The sequence below is a fragment of the Bos grunniens genome, chromosome 1, assembly GCF_055505025.1.
Source record: "Bos grunniens cultivar Pamir isolate PY7600 chromosome 1, Bosgru_T2T1.0, whole genome shotgun sequence".
NCBI lineage: Eukaryota > Metazoa > Chordata > Mammalia > Artiodactyla > Bovidae > Bos > Bos grunniens.
In genome coordinates this window covers 55,243,103-55,262,891 of record NC_141165.1, presented here as the reverse complement: position 1 = coordinate 55,262,891, position 19,789 = coordinate 55,243,103, and the positions used below count along the sequence as shown (strand labels likewise).

The window sequence follows — 19,789 nt, the reverse complement described above, 5'->3', positions numbered from 1 at the left end:
TCAAATAAAATAACTAATTGGGATGCAACTTCAAAAAGAAATATTTTTTATTGTAAAAGGACTGATCCTCTATTCTCTGCTAAGCAGTTTCTAGGGGAGCTTTTGCCAACATCTGTAAAAGGAATATCTGGAATAACATACCATAAACTTCATATATGGTGGCATTCCACTTTTATCCTGTATTCTTATCTTAAATATCATATTTTATCTTAATAAAAAACTCTAAAATTATGTGATTAATGTGAAGTACTTTAAGTAGGCATTGCAATTATTTTCTCATTATGTACATTTTTACTATATACATATGCTTTTCCAATTTTTGTTTTGTAGAGATTTTCATCCAACCTACTCCAATAGTAACTTACCGAGTTATAGGTGGAATTCTGGACTTTTATATCTTTCTGGGAGACACACCAGAACAAGTAGTTCAACAGTATCAAGAGGTGTGTTGCAGGTCTATTTTAAAAATTTTTTCTACCATACTTTTCTTTCATCTAACGTATTGAAATGATTTTAGCTAAGCTACTGGAGGCCTCTTAGCTGAATATATTTTTATACCTTACCATTTTTCAGATATGAGAAGATACTTTTTATTTTTGTTTTTCTTGTACAATGACACCTAGGTATATTTAGAAGTTTATATTTCTGATAACAAATCAGTTCTTGCTTCCAGGCAGCTGAGTTCAGTATTTTGATTTCTTTGAGATGTTACATATTAAACTACGACCTTATTTGATGGGATAAAACAAAATGGGGTATCTTGTCTTCATTTGATAAGAATTCTGGAGGCAACTAAGTTTTAAAAAAGGGTTACTGACACTTGGTGTTAATCTACAGTAGGTAAATCCCAGTAAAATTGGCTCTGACAATCAGATTTAGAAAGGCAGATTTTGAAAAGTCTTACACCTTAAACATACTATCTAACAACTTTCATTTACCTATTAAATAACATGCTATTGTACATGAGCCCAAGAAGGACTTTAGAAAGGTGAAGAACTCAGGACTTATTTTGAGCCTGATTCTGAATGTTTCTCCCATGTAAATTGTTATTCTGTGACTATTAGCATATATGAATCTTGGTGTTATCATGAAAAATAAATCATTTTTATAGACATACAATTTAAGAATTATGCCTATTTTTTAAATCTTGTTTTACTGATAAATCTTTTGACATATAACTCCCATTTCCTAGAATAATATCAAAAGAGAAGTAATTACTATCAAAAAGTTTAGTTATGATCTAAAAACCTGAACTAACAGTAGCTAGAGTTTTACCCAATTGAATAATTTACAAAGTCTTGCAATTCCCAAATTGCTGTTCATAAATGTGAATTTCAGAAATGTACACAAAATTTACAGTCTCTCTAATATGAAATCATAGTTATTGTGTATGGTTGTCACACCATCAAAACAGGTGACAGCACATTTTTGAAAGAGTTTAAGATTTGATTTGTGAAATATTAGTTGGGATAGTTGTCTATTACATGCTGAGTAAAGTCTGTGGTCAGCACTACCTGAACATGAGTCATGTTTGACATGCCAATGCAGCATTCATGCATTAATAATACAGTTATCCACTTGCATACATCATTTTATAGGTAAGCTTGCAAAATCTTGAATTTAAATTAAAAAAGACGTGTGGAATATAGCACTATTAATTTCAGTGGGGGAACAAATTAGATAGAGAATAGACAAAAGTAACTATTTCTTATCTGAAGAAGAACAAGCTATCCTTTCTGTACAAATTAACTCAATAGTGGTGCCAGGATGTCAAAATTGAAAACTTTAATGCGTTTGAATGACCAGACCATTTTATACGTTTTAAAGATGATATATACATATAAAGTATAAGATGAAAAGTACATAAATTAACATAATACATAGCAACACCTATTTTATATACTTTTATGAAAATAAATTATGTGATATGTATAACATACACACACAGAAATTTCAATCACATGTCTAAATCTTTAAAATTTTATGGAACATAATATGTTTATGAATAGTGTAAACATATTGACTTTTGGCAGAGTTTTATTTGATACCAAGTTTTAAAAGATAAATTTAGTGCTTAAATTGAAGAAAATACAATGACTTAACATTGTCACTCATTTTTGTCATACATTTTATCAACATTGTCATACATTTACATCAATTGTAAATTCCTTTTCTTACATGTTATCATTCATTCATTTTGTTGCTACAGGAAGTGGGAATGCAGTGGGACAGTTTTCTTGTTCTCTAATATCTTTAATGCTATCGTTTTATTCTTTTCTTTAATTTTCCATGCACAGCAAAATACACTTTTATAAATGCTACCTTTAAAGTGCTACCTTTCTGATGTTTTAACACAAAATAAAAGATGAGTGACTGAACATAAACTTGCTAAGTGTTTCATAACACAATTCTAAGAGAATATCCATTTTAGAATGTAGATACCACAAAATCATTTAATATATGTAGTTAAATTCAAATCAATACTAGAGATACAGCAATTAATATTAATATTAGTTTCTAATGTTCGTCATTGAAAGTAATTAAATATCCATTTACTTCAAGCTCATTGGACGACCAGCAATGCCAGCTTATTGGAATCTTGGATTTCAGCTGAGTCGCTGGAATTACAAGACACTTGATGTAGTGAAAGCAGTGGTACAAAGAAATCGGGATGCTGGCATACCATTTGTAAGTAGGATGAAGGGTTTGTGGGAATATATATAAAGTTAAATATTTTTGCATAAAAATAAATGCAGGGCATTTTCAGGATTACCATGTTTGCCAAATATAAGTTCAGTTCAGTTCAGTCACTCAGTCGTGACCAACTCCTTGTGACCCCATGGACAGCAGCACGCCAAGCCTCCCTGTCCATCACCAACACCTGGGGTTTATTTAAATTCATGTCCATTGAGTTGGTTATACCATCCAACCATGTCATCCTCTATTGTCTCCTCCTGCCTTCCATTTTTCGTAGCATCAGGGTCTTTTCAAATGAGTCAGTTCTTTGCATCAGGTGGCCAAAGTATTGGGGTTTCAGCATCAGGCTTTCCAGTGAATATTCAGGACTGATTTCATTTAGGATGGACTGGTTGGATCTCCTTGCAGTACAAGGGACTTTCAAGAGTCTTCTCCAATACCACAGTTCAAAAGCATCTATTCTTTGGCACTCAGATTTCTTTACAGTCCAACTTTCACATCTGCACATACTACTGGAAAAACCATAGCCTTGACTAGACAGACCTCTGTTGGCAAAGTAATGTCTCTGCTTTTTAATAAGCTGTCTCAGTTGGTCATAACTTTTCTTCCAAGGAGCATGTATCTTTTAATTTCATGGCTGCAGTCACCATCTGCAGTGATTTTGGAGCCCCCCAAAAAATAATGTCTGTCACTGTTTCAACTGTTTCCCCATCTATTTGTCATTAAGTAATGGGACCAGATGCTATGATCTTAGTTTTTTGAATATTGAGTTTTAAGCCAACTTGTTCACTCTCCTCTTTCACTTTCATCAAGAGGTCTTTAGTTCGTCTTCGCTTTTATGACATAAGGGTGATATCATTTGCATATGTGAAGTTATTGATATTTCTCCCAGCAACCTTGATTCCAGCTTGTGCTTCAGCCAGTCCAGCATTTCTCATGATGTACTCTGCATATAAGTTAAATAAGTAGGGTGACAATATATAGCCTTGACGTACTCCTTTTCCTATTTGGAACCAGTCTATTGTTCCATGTCCAGTTCTAACTGTTGCTTCCTGACCTGCATACACATTCTCAAAAGGCAGATCAGGTGGTCTGGTATTCCCATCTCTTTCAGAATTTTCCACAGTTTATTGTGATCCACACAGTTAAAGGCTTTGGCATAGTCAATAAAGCAGAAATAGATGTTTTTCTGGAACTTTCTTGCCTTTTCCATGATCCAGTGGATGTTGGCAATTTGATCTCTGGTTCCTCTGCCTTTTCTAAAACCAGCTTGAACAGATATAGGTTATTAAGCTGCTTATTAATGATGAAGTACACTTTATGTCGATACACAATGCCCAGGTGTACCTGAATTTTGAGACTGATTATGAGTTATACCAGAATAGAGCACATGTTGAAGTATGAACAAAATTATGTTGTTTTTTATATATACTTTTAAAGTTTGTATACTTTTAATGTAATATAATTTTATGTATTTTATTTAATGTGAAGATTTTTGTTTTTTATACAAGCCCATATATGTACACATGCATGTGTTTATAACATAATACATACTGAGTGATCATCACTTAAACAAATGTGAATAATGATTAGAAAAACTAGCTTTATAAGCCATATCATTGTGTCTTTAGTGAAATAAAAGAGATCTAAGTTCAGTTCAGTTCAGTTCAGTTCAGTCACTCAGTCATGTCCAACTCTTTGTGACCCCATGAATCGTAGCACGCCAGGCCTCCTTGTCCATCACCATCTCCCAGAGTTCACTCAAACTCACGTCCATCTAGGTGGTGATGCCATCCAGCCATCTCATCCTCTGTCATCCCCTTTTCCTCCTGCCCCCTTTTCCTCCTGCCCCCAATCCCTCCCAGCATGAGTCTTTTCCAATGAGTCAACTCTTTGCGTGAGGTGGCCAAAGTACTGGAGTTTCAGCTTTAGCATCATTCCTTCCAAAGAACACCCAGGGCTGATCTCTTCTAGAATGGACTGGTTGGATCTTCTTGCAGTCCAAGGGACTCTCAAGAGTCTTCTCCAACACCACAGTTCAAAAGCATCAATTCTTCGGTACTCAGCTTTCTTCCTTTTAATCATTAAATTTATAATAGAAATTCTTTGGACTTTAGGGTTGATGTGATTAAAGGATTCTTTCAGTACTGTTTATTGAAATATACTCTGATAATTTTTAGGATACACAAATCACTGATATTGACTATATGGAAGACAAGAAAATCTTTACTTATGATCAAGTTACCTTTAACGGCCTCCCAGAATTTGTTCAAGATTTGCATGCTCATGGGCAGAAATACGTCATCATCTTGGTAATAACTGAACATATATATTAATTTTTAGTATTTACACATTTGAAAATTAATTGATTTTCTAGTTTCTTCTCTCTATTAATTAGGACCCTGCAGTTTCCATAGAGAAACGTGCGAATGGGGCAGCATATGAATCCTATGATAGGGGAACTGCCCAAAAGGTGTGGGTAAATGAGTCAGATGGGACTACAGCAATTATTGGAGAGGTAAATTATGATATTCATTAAATTTGTGTTGCTTGGATTTTCTATTGTACAACAAGTGTTTCTGAGTGTGTGTTGTGTATGTATGTGCATGTCTCAGAGAATTTGCTTGCTTTCAAATCTGGATTTGCTATTTTAATTGCATAGAGAAGTTTTAGGGTAAATATTCCAATTATCTCTAAAACAGTTCTTGTAAGAAGGCAGAAAATGTTTAATGATAAGCAATGAAATTATTTATACAAATATGATAAATACCTTGATTACAGCAATTCTCATATTTGATGTAAAATAATTGCATGTATAAATTTAGTACTTACATGTTGGATAATAAGATTTATGGTGTACATTTATGGTATAATGATTTTACAATAAAATCATTAGATATCTATAATTAAAGTTATTTTTCATACTTTACATTTGAAAAAAAGCCAATATGAGATGGCTTTAATGTTTAAATTTCCTTTTCCAATTTTAACTTTCCTCATATCATGGAACTAATAAAGAGCAGTGTGAAGAAAATGCCCGATTCCCAAAGGCATAATTTTTAATCAAGATAAATATTCTTCTAGAGACAGCTTTATAAGACATATCAAAACCCATAATGTGTAGATTGTTGACCTGATAATTCCAATGCTGTAATTTAGTCAAGGGAAATGAAACAGCAGAAAATATCAACTTATAGAAACATATTTATTATAGCTTTATTTACAACAATAAAGACTATACTAACCATCACTTTTTATTTAATCATATTCACCAAAGTTAAAATTTCTGATAAAAATGTTCTTAATTATGAGCTCCATCAGGGAAAAAAAACCCAATATTCCTCCCCTAATATCATTAATATCTTAAAAAATACATTCTGTTAAGACCTATACCAGGGCTTCCCTGGTAGCTAAGTTGGTAAAGAATCTGCCTGCAAAACAGGAGTCCCAGGTTCAATCCCTGGGTCAGGAAGATCCTCTGGAGAAGGAAATGGTAACCCACTCCAGTATTCTTGCCTGGAGCATCCCATGGACAGAGGAGCCTGGTAGGCTACAGTCCATGGGGTTACAAGAGTCAGACACAACTTAGCATCTAAACCACTACCAAGACCTGTTCTATTGAATATGGACAGATCTGATCGCTAATATGCGTAATTTGAATATAAAACAATATTATTTGTCTCAATACATCTGAAATTGAATTTATCTTACTAAATGTCATTATTTTACATGGTAAGTAAAATAATATGAAGGAGCATAAATCATAAAGAGGCATCTAGTGTTTAATAGCATGGAATTGGATATGAGACTGCTTGGATATGTGATTGGATATAAGGTTCCTTCTGTACTACTTATTAGCAAGTGATTTTGAAAAGCTCCTCTGTTTATCACTTCTTTCATCAGCAAAATGGGTTTAATTATACTACTTACCTCATCTGTAAAGTGATGATAAAAATAGTACCTAGTTCCTAAAGTTCTAGTGAAGATTTAATGAAGTAATAATTAAAAGCAGTTGGAGTAGTCCCAAGAACATCATAATTGAGTGACTAAGCACACACACACACAAATAAATAAACACAAAAAGAACCTTTTAGCTTAAATTTCTTGGGAACATATGCCTTTGGAAATGCACTAATATAATTCCTCTTATCACACAGTGAATATGTCTGTGCTTTCAAGCAGACCTAAGATTATTATAAATGTAGGTGGTCCAGGGATCACATATACCTAAAGAAGTACCATGTCATAACTTTAAGAATTTTTACTCTTCCTCTTCACTCAGTCTGAATTTCCATTATTTATGTTTTCTTTTACATTTGTATATATAGGAATAATCTGTTTTTCTAGGTATGGCCAGGATTAACAGTATACCCTGATTTCACAAATCCAAGCTGCATAGAATGGTGGGCAAATGAATGCTACCTTTTTCATCAACAAGTAAATTATGATGGACTTTGGATTGTAAGTAGTTATTTTAGACTTGTGATTTTGGACAATGAACATAGAATTATTTTTCCATAAATTAAATATAAGTTCAATGAGATGTACTTTATAATGTATTAAGCATAAAATAATGTTATATTTTTTTATAGAATATATAAATATCATACCTGACATGTTCATGGGTCAGAACTAAAACTAAGAACTATTAACTGAGATTTTTATCATCTAATAATATTCTTTATAGAATAAAGTTTATTTCTGTAACTAATGGGGTTATATTTTTATGACTAATAATTTAAGTTGAAAACATTTAACAAAATTTGTAGTGCAACTTCAAAAACTTTTACTAATAGCTACAGTAGTTAAGCAATTGCAGCAACATGGGCTTGAACAAGCTCTTATCCTTTAGAAACTTTCTTTTAATAAGTTATGAGTAGAACAAATCAATGTTGGCAATAAGTTAAGTGTTTTATCTCAAGACAGAGGACAACAATAAATAGACAAAATTGTATGTTTACTGGTAAAGTTATTAAAGGGAAACAGTAATGTTTAAAAGTTTCTTTGGATAAAATTTTTATATCTGTAGCTATTGATGCCTACTGGTAGGTTTATGATTTAAAATAATAGTGATTATAGTCAATGATTTAGTGTCTTTTGTTTAAGATACTTGGCTTCCATGTTGGCTCAGTGGTAAAGAAACTGCCTGCAATGCAGGAGACACAGGTCTGATTCCTGGGTTGGGAAAATTACCTGGAGAAGGAAATGGCAACCCACTCCAGTATTCTTGCCTGAATGGACAGAGGAGCCTGTCCATTTGGGGAATTAAATTACTTGGTGATCTGAGAACTCTGTATTTCAGGAAAAGAAAAATCTAATAGTTTGGTACAGAACATCAGCCATGTTTTACAAAGTTATTACAGCTGTACAAAATTTTGGAAGGAAAAATAATAGATATCTGGGTATAGCTAAATTTTTTGACCTTTGAGGTCACAGCATCTCCACTTTCCTGAAATTTTCACTATTAATTCAGTCATTATTAAATTATTCATCTAATCATTTATTTATCCAATCAATTACAAGTGTTTATTTTTCACCATCATGAAAACATGGAGTTGATAAAAGATTAGCATAACCTTCAGAATCCTTATGATGATAACAGAATGAAGATGGAGAGGCATTTAGTTATTTGACAGAAAATTAGTGAGATTGCAATGATAATATCTAGCTGCTGGCATTTTATTTTCATGATTTACTTTCTATCTTTTTAATAACATTGCAAATTATCAGATGCTCCACACAACACAGTTATTGGTGAGATAACTACAATTTCACCCCAAAACTCATAAGACATACTGTCATCAAGCAATCCTCTCTTTTGTCTTTTTACCAGTTAAATTTCCATTTATCCCCAGTGAATACTCCATTTTACTAACAGCTCTTATCTACAGAGAGGACCTCTCTTTCTCCTTTATCGAGATAATGGAAGACTATGACATGAACTGTCTCCACTTCCCACCCCAACCCATAAAAGCCAGAATCCCTCCTCTTTTTCTTCATCTTCAATTGATGAAGTGGCTCTTACTCCAGTCAGAATCAGTCATCCCATGTGGATTTTTCTTTCTCTTCTGTGCAGTTTGCCTTCTATATTTTTAAATCTCTTTTGCTAATGATTTATTTCACTTAATTCTATTTAAGTTTTCCTTAAGGTGAAGAAAAAAGCCGGGTAGGGAATCCTTGACCATACTTGTCACCATCAATCCTACCTCATTTCTTTATTTCCTTTTTTAGCCACAATTCTTGATAGAATCCACAACACTCAGTGCTGGTAGAAATGACAAAATAATAATAATAATAATAATAATAATAAAATTAAGCAAACTTCTCTTGAGTTATGTTTTCAATTCTAGCTCCAATTTCAATTGCTTTATTTAAATTAGAAGTGCCTTTTTGCCTTCTTTCCTTTCTTTGTTTCCTTTTTTCCCTCCTTCTTTCCCTTCCTTCTTTTCTTCCTTCCTTTCTTTCTTTTTATTGCATAGGAAACAATTTGAGTCCATTGCATCAGAGTTACAAGTATAAATGGCATTTAGCCATAGTGCAAGAGAATTTGACTGAGCTATGAAGAGAAAATACTCCATTTTCCAAGTCTATTGAAGAATGAAACACTTGATTCATATCCAAAGAGAGGGAGGGATGGGAAGAAGAGCATCTGAGCAAGTCAGAGTAATTATGACACTAACACAGAAGCATTTTGACTAATTCAAAAAGGAAAAAAAAAAAAAAAAAACACAGAATGATGACCAGTATGATTTCAAAGCTCATTCAGTTCAGTCGCTCAGTCGTGTCCAACTCTTTGCAACCCCATCAATCGCAGCACTTCCAGGCCTCCCTGTCCATCACCAACTCCCGGAGTTCACTCAAACTCAACTTCCACTGAGTCGGTGATGCCATCCAGCCATCTCATCCTCTGTCGTCCCCTTCTCCTCCTGCCCCCAATCCCTCCCAGCATCAGAGTGTTTTCGAATGAGTCAGTTCTTCTCATGAGGTGGGCAAGATACTGGAGTTTCAGCTTTAGCATCATTCCTTCCAAAGATCACCATATTCATATATACTCTGTTCTTGTGTATGTTGAGTTGCTTCAGTCTTGTACAACTCTTTGCAACCCTGTGGACTGTACTCTTCCAAGCTCCTCCATCCATGGACTTCTCCAGGCAAGACTAATGGAAGGGGTTGCCAAACCCTCCTCCAGGGCATCCTCCCAACCCAGAGATCAAACCCAGATTTCTTAAGTCTCCTGCATTGACAGGCAGGTTCTTTACTCTTAGCGCCACCATACATTTGGTTTATGTAGTAGATATTCTGTTTCCAGCTCTTTCCTAAATAACTGCCAAATTCTAGTGCTAGTTGTTTCTCTACTTTTTTCATTTTATTCAAATTATTTTTTCTGACAATGAATATACAGTAAAGGAGTATTATTTAACTCATGAAAAATTATTTTCATGTCAAATTTTAAAATATTTGTATAATTTTATAATTTGGTAGATTTTTAATTTAGATTCAATGCTAATGCTTTTTAATTTTAAGTGTTAAAATCACTTCAGAAAATATCATGAGCTTAATTGAAACAGAAAAATAGATTTTTTGCATATAAGCATATATTACAGTTGAATTATATTTTTTGTGTCATTCTTAAGGTAATCTAATATTTTAGAAATAAGAGCCAACTGCATTTGGTACAATTAAGACTAAAAATGTGATTTTAAAATAAAAGTATCAGTCAATATTTTTAAAATTCAAAGAACATTTCCATTTTTTTCTGAAAAAATAGGCATATTTTTGTAATCACATTGTTATTATGGTTTTATTCTTTAAAATCTGAACATTTGAGTTTTCCCATTAAGAAGTCTAATAATTTAATATATAGTGTTGGGAAACTTAAAATTCATCAAGAAAATATATACAAACATGCTCAAAGTATCCCAAAAAACTGAAGGCTTAATTGAATATGTTCTCTTGACATTTCATAAGATTCTTAGAAAAAGTTTATTATTTGAATTTCTTTGAAAATAAGGGCATTATCATTTAGACTTCTGGAGAAGGAAATGGCAACCACTCCCATACTCTTGCCTGGAAAATCCCATGGACAGGGAAGCCTCATAGGCTAAAGTCCATAGGGTCACAAAAAGTCAGACACGTCTGAGCAATTTTACTTCACTTCACTTAGATTTAGTTTAAATGTGAAGTTATGTAATATCACCAGATTATTATACAATTTTCAATGGACTTTATAAAGTACCCCTAAAAACGCCATTGCCAATTTCTACAAATAGTCATTACTAGACTTGAGATGATTTTAATAATACCTGAAAATCTGTAGGAATACATCTTACTATCAATTCACTGAGTTCTTTGCCTCAAAACTTACAAAACTTTCAATCTGATTCTAATGTTGAAATGCTAATCAAAATCACTTCTTACATGACATTATATAAATGTAACATCACTTAAATGATTTGAATATGTTAGAGAAAAGTATTTTCAGAATTCTGAAAGAACAAAAATACAAAATACATTAAAAGAAATACAAATCAATTCCTTCAAATTATGAGTAGTAAGTTTAGCTTATTAATAATATAATCTTTCCAAATAGATAAGACATTTTAATTAAAAATAATAAAATATTAAATGCTATCCATTTGCTATAGAATATAGTTAAAATCACACAAATGATCAAATTTCATTTTAAGTTATTTTATTATAATACTATATTAAATTATTTTATTTACTCTTAAATTGAATAAGATAAAGTATATTTTGAGTGAATGCTGCAATTTTATTGCAAGTTACAAATACACAGTTCAAGCAGAATAACATTAATATCAGAGTTAAATGTTTGCTCTTGCATTTCTTCAGTGATATTATATACAAGAGTTAATAAAATATTTTAGAAAAAGACAAAATTTAAAATAATACAACTCAGTTCCATTTATGAATTTCAGTACTTGATGCTATGTTTAAATTTAATTCAATTTGTGCAGTCAAGAAGAAAAAAATATTTATGTTTATCTAAAATTATTGCCTGTTCAACTATAGTATCTCCTTGTATTAATTCTACTGGACATATGACAGAAAAATTGAATATATTAGGTAATTTTAGTAAAATAACCCCAATGTATACTTTAGAATAACTACTTAATTGTTTTTCTTTGTGGCTCTTAAGAAAACAAAAATGTGTATCAAGATGAGAAATTATATCTTCTTCCTGAATGGCCTTAATTTCTTACATTAATTCCATCTGAGCATCATGTGGATTGAAGAAGGGAAGAGTAATGAAGAGAATATGCGTCCTCTGAGGAAAACCAAATTAACAAAGGAATTGATTGAGTTTGATACCTTTGTGAGAGCAGAAACAACATACTGTAGAGATGTGGGAAATAAGACTCAAAAATATGTAGAAGTCTGGTATATTAACAGAGAAGGAGAAAGACACACATTTCTTGAGCATGTTATAAATGATTTTATATGAATTATCTTTTTTAGTTCAAAGATTTTACTCAACTGTTTGTGGACATAGAACTAGTAAGCAGGAAGATAATATTGAGGCCTCAGTTTACAAAGAACTGGTTCTTATAATGTGGTCCAGCAGCCCTAGGGTTCCCTGAAACTCTTCCAGGGATTCAATAAGGTCATAGCCATTTTTATTAGATTACTAAAATGCTATTCACCTTTTTTATATTCTCACTGTCTCATGAAAGTGTAGGAGTTGTGTTAGTCACTCAGTTGTGTCTGACTCTTTGCAACCCCATAGACTGTAGCCCCGGAGAAGGCAATGGCACCCCACTCCAGTACTCTTGCCTGGAAAATCCCATGGATGGAGGAGCCTGGTAGGCTGCAGTCCATGGGGTGGTGAAGAGTCGGACACGACTGAGCAACTTCACTTTCACTTTTCACTTTCATGCATTGGAGAAGGAAATGGCAACCCACTCCAGTGTTCTTGCCTGGAGAATTCCAGGGACGGGGGAGCCTGGTGGGCTTCCATCTATGGGGTCGCACAGAGTCGGATACCACTGAAGCAACTTAGCAGCAGCAGCAGCAGGACTGTAGCCCACCAGGCTTCTCTGTCCATGGGATTTTCCAGGCAAGAATACAGAAGTGGGTTGCCATTCCCTTCTCCAGGGGATTTTCCCAACCCAGGGATTGAACCAAGGTCTCCTGAAATGTAGGTAGATTGTTTACCATCTGAGCCACCAGGGAAGCCCAGGCAAAAAGTGCTGTGTCTAGCTGCTAGCAAGGCACACAATAGAAACTAGATAAATGCCAGCTGAAATTAATAAACTATGCTAAATAAATGAATGTGCCGGAAATATGTACAATGATAAGTTCAGTGAGAAGATCAATACAGTTATTTTAAAAGACCATTGCTTAATACATTTAATCTAATATGATTAATGCTTTATATATATTTTAAACAAGGTAAATCAAGTATATTTTTGTTGTATATAATCCTTTGCTGCTGCTGCTGCTGCTAAGTCGCTTCAGTCGTGTCCGACTCTGTGCAACCCCATAGACGGCAGCCCACCAGGCTCCCCCGTCCCTGAGATTCTCCAGGCAAGTACACTGGAGTGGGTTGCCATTTCCTTCTCCAATGCATGAAAGTGAAAAGTGAAAGTGAAGTCATTCAGTCATGTCCGACTCTCAGCAACCCCATGGACTGCAGCCCACCAGGCTCCTCGGTCCATGGGATTTTCCAGGCAAGAGTAGTGGAGTCGGGTGCCATTGCCTTCTCCGTATAATCTTTTAAATCCATCCAGATACCTCTGTTATCTGGTATATATATTTATGCAAACATAAGTAATATTTTTTCTCACTATAATAATTTGTTCATACTAGAAGTAGAATCAAGTAGTGAGAATAGTTAAACAAGTTGTTTGTAGGTTAGTAGGACACAACTGAGCGACTTCACTTTCAGTTTTCACTTTCATGCATTGGAGAGGGAAATGACAACCCACTCCAGTGTTCTTGCCTGGAGAATTCCAGGGATGGGAAGCCTGGTAGGCTGCCATCTATGGGGTCTCACAGAGTCGGACACGACTGAAGCAGCTTAGCAGCAGCAGCAGCAGGTTATATTTGCCTTCTGGAGAAGAATGTCATGGTTGCGCTTGATAAAATATTTACAAATAAATAGAGACCTTCTACAGATATGATTTACAACTATATAAAATATGTTGTTTTTTATCTTATATCCATTCAGGACATGAATGAAGTTTCCAGCTTTGTTCAAGGTTCAAAGAAAGGATGCAGTGCAAACAACCTGAATTACCCACCTTTTACTCCCGGTAAATTTCATTTATCTTCTACAGTTAATTGAGAAAAACTATATTTATTTACTGGTATATTCAAGCATATCTTTCTAAATTACAGATGTTGATATAATTTTGAGACCCTGAAATAACTGTGGTGTTTATTTTTGTTCAAAATATTTATGCTTAAGGAAAGGAGCACATTTTTAAATTTTGGTGTAGAATATTTGTCTTTACCACTGATGAATTGCCCATGATTAAATGATAAATGAAAGAAACAAAATTTGTTTGAAATCATAATGTAAATGATAATTTTTTTTTTCCTTGAGCACTATGCTGTAATTCTGTGTCATTATGCAGTTAAGTTCAGTCACTCAGTCACATCCTACTCTTTGCGATCGCTTGGATTACAGCACACCAGGCCTCCCTGTCCATCACCCACTCCTGGAGTTTACTCAAACTCATATCCACTGAATCAGTGATTCCATCCAACCATCTCATCCTCTGTTGTCCCCTTCTCCTCCTGCATTCAATCTTTCCCACTGAAGCATATGGGTTTTTTCAAATGAGTCAGTTCTTTGCATCAGGTGGCCAAAATATTGGAGTTTCAGCTTCAGCATCCGTCCTTCCAATGAATATTCAGGACTGATTTCATTTAGGATGGACAGGTTGGATCTCCTTGCAGTCCAAGGGACTCTCAAGAGTCTTCTCCAACACCACAGTTCAAAAGCATCAATTTTTTGGTGTTCAGCTTTCTTTATAGTCCAACTCTCACACCCATGGATGACTACTGGAAAAACCATAACTTTGACTAGACAGACCTTTGTTGGCAAAGTAATGTCTCTGCTTTTTAATAAGCTGTCTCGGTTGGTCATAACTTTTCTTCCAAGGAGCATGCATCTTTTAATTTCATGGCTGCAGTCACCATCTGCAGTGATTGTGGAACCCCCCAAAAATAATGTCTGTGACTGTTTCAACTGTTTCCCCATCTATTTGTCATTAAGTAATGGGACCAGATGCCATGATCTTCCCTGGTGGCTCAGAGGTTAAAGTGTCTGCCTGCAATGCGGGAGACCTGGGTTTGATCCCTGGGCCAGGAAGATCCCCTGGTGAAGGAAAAGGAAACCCACTCCAGTATTCTTGCCTGAAGAATCACATGGATGGAGGAGCCTGGTGGGCTACAGTCCATGGGGCCACGAAGAGTTGGACACAACAGAGCGAGTTCACTTTCAAATTTCACTTTAATGGGACCCGATGCCATGATCTTTGTTTTTTGAATATTGAGTTTTAAGTCAACTTTTTCACTCTCTTCTTTCACTTTCATCAAAAGTTCTTTCATCTTTAGTTCACTTTCATCTTATTTCTTCCTTGCTTTCTGCCATAAGGGTGATGTCATCTGCATATGTGAATTTATTGATATTTCTCCCATCAATCTTGATTCCAGCTTGTGCTTCATCCAGTCCAGCATTTCTCATGATGTACTCTGCATGTAAGTTAAATAAGCAGAGTGACAATATACAGCCTTGATGTACTCCTTTTCCTATTTGGAACCAATCTGTTGTTCCATGTCCAGTTCTAACTGTTGCTTCTTGACCTGCATACAGATTTCTCAGGAGGCAGGACAGGTGGTCTGGTATTCCCATCTCTTGAAGAATTTTCCACAGTATGTTGTAATCCACACAGTCAAAGGCTTTGTCATAGTCAATAAAGCAGAAGTAGATATTTTTCTGGAACCGTCTTGCTTTTTCAATGATCCAACGGATGTTGGCAATCTGATCTCTGGTTCCTCTGCCTTTTTTAAAACCAGCTTGAACATCTGGAAGTTCATAGTTAAGGTACTGTTGAAGCCTGGATTGGAGAATTTTGAGCATTACTTTACCACTGTGTGAGATAAATGCAATTGTGTGGTAGTTTGAGCATTCTTTGGCATTATCTTTCTTTGAGATTGGAATGAAAACTGACCTTTTCCAGTCCTGTAGCCACTGCTGAGTTTTCCAAATTTGCTGGCATATTGAATGTAGCACTTTCACAGCATCATCTTTTAAGATTTGAAATAGCTTAACTGGAATTCTATCACTTCCAATAGCTTTGTTTGTAGCGATGCTTCCTAAGGCCCACTTGACTTCGCATTCCTGGATGTCTGGCTCTAGATGAGTGATCACATCATCATGATTATCTGGGCCATGAAGATCTTTTTTGTATAGTTCTTCTGTGTATTCTTGCCAACTCTTCCTAATATCTTCTGCTTCTGTTGCTGCTGCTGCTAAGTTGCTTCAGTCGTGTCCGACTCTGTGTGACCCCATAGACGGCAGCCCATCAGGCCCCGCCGTCCCTGGGATTCTCCAGGCAAGAACACTGGAGTGGGTTGCCATTTCCTTCTCCAATGCATGAAAGTGAAAAGTGAAAGTGAAGTCGCTCAGTCGTGTCTGACTCTTAGCGACCCCATGGACTGCAGCCTAACAGGCTTCTCTGTCCATGGGATTTTCCAGGCAAGAGTACTGGAGAGGGGTGCCATCGCCTTCTCTTCTGTTAGGTCCATACAATTTCTGTCCCATCTTTGCATGAAATATTCCTTTGGTATCTCTGATTTTCTTAAAGAGATCTCTAGTTTCTACCATTCTAATGCTTTCCTCTATTTCTTTGCGTTGATCACTGAGGAAGGCTTTCTTATCTCTCCTTGCTATTCTTTGGAACACTGCATTCAAAGGGGAATATCTTTCCTTTCCTCCTTTGCCATTATTAGATGTAGCTAATATGAATAGTTGGGCTTCCCTTGGGAATTGGTGGTAAATCATCCGCCTGTAAATACTGGAGGCACAGATTCAATTCCTGCATTGGAAAGATCCCCTGGAGAAGGAAATAGCAATTCCAGTGAACAGAGAATCCTTGTAGGCTACACTCCATGGAGTCTCAAAAGAGTTGGACGTGACTTAATGACTAAACAACAGCAATAACAAATGTGAATAACTTCTCACCTATTTTAAAAAGCATGTTTTCATCATTAAAACTGGTAAAAATTTAACATAAAGGCAAATAAGTGATCTTAGGGAAATACATTGTAATAAGGACATCTGAAGAAAGCAATAATTATTACAATGCTACATAAGCCTGCAAATTAAAACACAATAAAAACTGAAAAGCAGAGATTTAAATGATTTTCTGTTGTGTAACAAATCTACATGTGTGGAATTAGGTTATATTTTTAAAAAGTTACACAATTTTCAAATAGGACTATAATTATATGATTTACAATACAGATGTATATATTTCTATATACATGTTAAAGTCTAATATTTCCACGAATTTATTCATTACTGAAGCTAAGAAACATAGTATGTATTACTTTAAGTGCAAATGTAATGGTCAGTTAATGAGAATAAAGGGTAGAGACCCAACTGGAACTTAGCATAAAGTGATGTCTCTCATTATATTTTCATTACATATAGTATTACATAGCACATCACTTAAGAATTATGAAGCTTAAAATGGCAAAATATTTCTTACCTAATTATTTCTTTCTTTTTTTTTTCTAAGATATTCTTGACAAACTCATGTATTCCAAAACAATTTGCATGGATGCTATGCAATACTGGGGAAAACAGTATGATGTACACAGCCTCTATGGATATAGTATGTCTATAGCTACAGAGAAGTAAGTGCAGTTTCATTCAGAATACTCTCTAATATTTATTGTCTAGAAATGTAATTGGTAATTTACATAGAGTGGATAATAACAACTGTAGGAAAGGAAAGAAAGATACTATTTTCATTGTGAAAAATTAGGACATAAAAGCATCACCTCTTTTATTAAATATTCACATATTTAAAACTTAATTATTAAGAATTACATGATACATGTACTTAACTGTGATCCTTTTTTAATTCATCAACTGAAATTATCCTTCTAAATTTTGATTCAGCTTGGTGTGTCTGAACATGTATTCTAAACATGAATCTCATAACTGGCCTAAGACAATGGTGCTATTTGGACAAGTCACTATTTTTTTTTTAAAGAGTATTTCATTTAAAATGTGGTTTTCTATGTAGTATTTCACAAGTAATTCTCTATAAAATGTGTTTGCTTGTGTGTAAAAAAGTAGCATGATACAAAGCAGAGAAAGGAGATAATTATATATGGATTGCTTACTTTTTCAAGCATTGTATAAGGACCTATAATTCAATAGTAAGTCAAAAAAAAGTTCTGGATCAATAAATTTTAAATTTTATCATAATTAAGCAACTGTGATCAAGTTTTAATTCTAAAGCATATTTGGTCCCAAAGCATACCAGGATATTAAAATTGTATATGCTATCTTCATAGTGTTCACTTCTCTCTATATATAATAGAGTATAAGTAAATAAATTCTAGAAAGAACATTATAGTTCATATAAAGGTAATTTTAAAAAAGCACCTCAGTATACTACTATATTTTTATTAATGTAATCTACCAAATTAAAATTTTATTACCTTTTTTCTGATTATTTTCCAATTATGGAAAAATTTGTCAACAATATTCAAGTACTAATAGAGGTGAGATGAATAATGCTAGTATTGTGGACGATGAAATTCTAAAACAAAATAAAATGCTTTGCAAGCATATAAGTTTTACATCAACATTGCTAGATAATATTTGAAAATATAGACATTAATGTATGATCAGCCAAAATCACTGCAGATGGTGATTGCAGCCATGAAATTAAAACACTTACTCCTTGGAAGGAAAGTTATGACCAACCTAGAAAGCATATTCAAAAGCAGAGACATTACTTTGCCAACAAAGGTCTGTCTAGTCAAGGCTATGGTTTTTCCTATGGTCATGCATGGATGTGACAGTTGGACTGTGAAGAAAGCTGAGTGCTGAAAAATTGATGCTTTTGAACTGTGGTGTTGAAGAAGACTCTTGAGAGTCCCTTGGACTGCAAAGAGATCCAACCAGTCCATCCTAAAGGAGATCAGTCCTGGGTGTTCTTTGGAAAGAATGATGCTAAAGCTGAAACTCCAGTACTTTGGCCACCTCATGCCAAGAGGTGACTAATTGGAAAAGACTCTGATGCTGGGAGGGATTGGGGGCAGGAGGAGAAGGGGACGACAGAGGATGAGATAGCTGGATGGCATCACTGACTTGTTGGACATGAGTTTGAGTGAATTCCATGAGTTGGTGAGGGACAGGGAGGCCTGGCGTGCTGCAATTCATGGGGTCATGAAGAGTCGGACACAACTGAGCAACTGAATGAACTAAACTGAATTGAGCATCACTGAATCACAAAAAATGTGTTTTGGGTTCAAGTTTGGACTAATGTACTTTATATTATAAAGAGATTTTTCAATGGATTTAAATCATATATTTCAAAAACAAATATTGATTTGTTTTCTGGGTACAGAAAATCCATGTTTAATTTGGTAAAGAAAATTATTCAAAGTCTAAATCATTTCTAGAATATTTCTTTTCCATGTTTGATCTGAATGTATTTTACTAAGTAAATATTAATATGTAAATGCAAAATTAATATAAAATACTAATAGTTGTAACTATTATAGCTTGGTTCTAAAAACTAATATATGCCTTGAATTTAATATTTTAGAATTTATCATATCAATATTATTTTAAAATAGATGTTATTTATTAATTTGATTTTGTTTTTAGAGCTATAGAAAAAGTTCTTCCTAATAAAAGAAGCTTTATTCTTACCCGATCAACTTTTGCTGGATCTGGAAGCCATTCTGCACATTGGTTAGGAGACAATACTGCTTCTTGGGAACAAATGGAATGGTCTATTACAGGAATGCTGGAGTTTGGTTTGTTTGGAATACCTTTGGTAAGTAGTTTTTACAATATTATTTATAAACACTG

At 34.3% G+C, this 19,789-nt stretch overlaps 1 protein-coding gene across 1 annotated transcript in view; it reads left to right on the top strand.

Moving 5' to 3' along the window:
• SI (sucrase-isomaltase) overlaps positions 1–19,789 on the top strand; it is a 114,501-nt gene that overhangs the window by 9,240 nt on the left and 85,472 nt on the right. Inside the window, exons 8-15 of the mRNA XM_086414225.1 lie at positions 331–443; positions 2,563–2,688; positions 4,878–5,009; positions 5,096–5,215; positions 7,045–7,158; positions 13,889–13,973; positions 17,472–17,589; positions 19,583–19,754. Coding sequence (XP_086270351.1) covers positions 331–443; positions 2,563–2,688; positions 4,878–5,009; positions 5,096–5,215; positions 7,045–7,158; positions 13,889–13,973; positions 17,472–17,589; positions 19,583–19,754 — 980 coding nt within the window. The remainder of the gene's footprint in view (positions 1–330; positions 444–2,562; positions 2,689–4,877; positions 5,010–5,095; positions 5,216–7,044; positions 7,159–13,888; positions 13,974–17,471; positions 17,590–19,582; positions 19,755–19,789) is intronic.